Source organism: Colobus angolensis, unplaced genomic scaffold (assembly GCF_000951035.1).
Source record: "Colobus angolensis palliatus isolate OR3802 unplaced genomic scaffold, Cang.pa_1.0 Scaffold22, whole genome shotgun sequence".
Classification (NCBI taxonomy): domain Eukaryota; kingdom Metazoa; phylum Chordata; class Mammalia; order Primates; family Cercopithecidae; genus Colobus; species Colobus angolensis.
Window position 1 is genome coordinate 1,629,669 of NW_012115377.1, and position 2,774 is coordinate 1,632,442.

The 2,774-nt window shown below is 57.9% G+C and overlaps 1 protein-coding gene across 1 annotated transcript in view; it reads right to left on the reverse strand.

The window, feature by feature from the left end:
• Positions 1 to 1,386: 1,386 nt before the first annotated feature.
• PLIN5 (perilipin 5) overlaps positions 1,387 to 2,774 on the reverse strand; it is a 13,275-nt gene continuing 11,887 nt past the window's right edge. The window contains exon 8 of the mRNA XM_011943467.1: positions 1,387 to 2,385. Coding sequence (XP_011798857.1) covers positions 1,822 to 2,385 — 564 coding nt within the window. The 3' untranslated portion in view covers positions 1,387 to 1,821. The remainder of the gene's footprint in view (positions 2,386 to 2,774) is intronic.

A 2,774-nucleotide genomic window follows, 5' to 3' on the forward strand; every position in this document is an offset into this window, starting at 1 on the left:
TTTCCCAACACCCCGCCCAGTCCCCGGGGAGTCGACGGAGCAGCCAGAAATGCGGTCAGAGGACAGGAGGGAACCCCCGAGACCAGCCCGTGGCCCTTGCCCTGCCTCTGTCTTCCCATCCTGACCAGCGCAGCTGGAGAGACCACAGCAAGACCAGCTCCTGCAGGACCAGGTGGGAAGACAGCTGCCCCATCTGACTCCTTCCCCTTCTGTTCTGCTCCCTGCAATTTCCACGAAATTCACCTGTACCAAGATGAGAACAGCTTCCATGCGACCGAAGGGGCGATGCTCTTGTTTATTTTTAGAGACAGGGTCTCGCTCTGTTGCCCAGACTGGAGTGGAGTGGTTACCGATCAAAGCTCACTGCAGCTTCAACGTCCTGGGTTCAAGTGATCCTGCTGCCTCAGCCTCCTGAGTAGCTGGGGCACAGGCTCGCACCATGCCTACTTTTAAAATTTTTTGTAGAGACAAGGTCTCGCTATGTTGCCCAGGTTGGTGTCAAAGCTCCTGGACTCATACAATCCTCCCACCTCAGCCTCCCAAAGTGCTGGGATTACAGATGTGAGCCATATGCCCGACTAATTTTAAGTTTCAATGCTTACCCCACGTGGGCTGGGCAGTAACGATGGATCCCAGACAGGATGACAGACAGGTCAGAGAAGCACCATTCTTCCAGATCTTGAACCCTGGCTCTACACACCCCCTCCCTCTCCGTCTCTGCAGTGACACACCTCCATGGCCCCCAGGCCCCCTGGGACTGAGACCCACCCTGGCTGGAACACACATGGGCCTTTCAACAACAAAAAGGACCTTTATTCTGGGGGCAAATCTCAAACAGCAAAGCAAGCGGTGTGGCAGGCTGAGCAGCACAGCCCACGGGCATCTTTGGGGAACCCACCAGTCCAGGATATAAAAACTGAGGGAGGAGGAGGACTCCCTTTTCAAAGTTCCAAATAGGGTAAAAGGTGTGTTTCCCTGGAAAGTATTTTTTTAAAAAATGTTTGAGATAAGGACTTGCTCTGTCACCCAGGCAAGAGTGCAGGGGCAAGATCATGGCTTACTGCAGCCTCCAACTCCTGGGCTCAAGCAGTCCTCCCACCCTGGCCTCCCAAAGTGCTGTGATTACAGGCATCAGCCACCCCACCCAGTCAGGGCTCACTTTTCAAAGCCCCAGACAGAAGGCATTGGGCAAAATGTGTGTTTGTTTCTTGGGGAGGCTGTTATTATTTTTTAGAGTCTCGCTCTGTCACCCAGGCTGGTGTGCAGTGGCGCAATCTCTGCTCACTGCAACCTCCCGCCGCTCGGGTTCAAGCAATTCTCCTGCCTCAGCCTCACAAGTAGCTGGGACTACAGGTTGCATACCACCACACCTGGCTATTTTTTTTTTTTTTTTTTTAGTAGAGACGGGGTTTCACCATGTTGGCCAGGATGGTCTCGAATTCATAACCTCAGATGATCCATCCGCCTCGGCCTCCCAAAGTGCTGAGATTAGAGGCATGAGCCACTGTGCCTAGCCTCTTGGAGAGGTTTGGATTAGCTTCATGGAGCCGGGGAGCAGGACATAGGTGAAGAACCCAGCTCGTGGCTCAAGTTGGCCTGAATTGGGTTCGAGGTCCTGCTGCCCCTGGGCCTCTTTGTCCATGTGTGCAAGGAAAAACTGGGAGAGTCTAATACCAAAAAGGTGGTCAGGGATCCTGAGTTGGGTCCGATTCCACAGAAGGGTCAAGGCCAAGACCTCGTGCTTACGTGTGACCAGCAGGGGGCAGCAGGGATCTGGGCGTGCAGGCGGCCTTTCCTCCCAGCCTCCACTGGCCCGTGTGGTCAGAAGTCCAGCTCGGGCATCAGGGTGTGCTTGACCGAGCAGCTGGGGTTTTCGGGTTCCTGCTCGCAGATGTCCCCGGCGACACCCATCCCGTCCCCGTCCCCGTCCCCATTCCCATTCCCATCCCTGTGCTGGGCCTCCCAGGCTCTCTGCTGGGCCGGCCAGTCCAGGTGTGCCCAGCGGGGGTCAGGGCGCCCGATGACCTCATCCACCTGGTCCGCCAGGTCAGGCAGGGGCTCGGGTCGCTCCACAAGGATCGGTGCAAAGGGTCCCACCAGCCAGGGCAGCGGCATGGCCTGCACCACCAGCTCCAGCAGCTCATCCACGCAGGCGTATGCACGGGCCACGCTACCCCGGCCCTCGGCCAGCACGGCTGCTGGCACGTCCCCGAAGCAGCGGGCATCAGCGAAGGCAGTCTGCAGGGCGTCCACGCTGCGCCGCACCTCAGCCACCTTCTCCTGGGCGCTGGGGGGCAGGCCCCGCACACTGGACTCCAGTGCCTCTACCGTGTCCTGTAGCTCCTGCGTCAGGCTGCGGGACAGCACCAGCGTCTCCAGCTCTGCCTGCAGGGGGCAGGGACCTCAGTTTCCCCTATGGACGCCCAGGAGGACTGCTGTCCTGCCTCGGTTTCTCTGATGGACCCACAGTGGGGCTGTCAACCTGTCTCATAGACCTCATAGTCCTGTCCCCCCATAGACACAGAACGTGACCCAACCCCGCCTCGGTCTCCTTCATAAACACACAATGGGGCCAGGTACGGTGGCTCACGCCTGTAATCCCAGCACTTTGGGTGGCCGAGTCGGGCAGATCACCTGAGGTCAGGAGTTCAAGACTAGCCTGGTCAACATGGCGAAACCCCATGTCTATCAAAAATACAAAAATTAGGCCGGGCGCGGTGGCTCAAGCCTGTAATCCCAGCACTTTGGGAGGCCGAGACGGGCGGATCATGAGG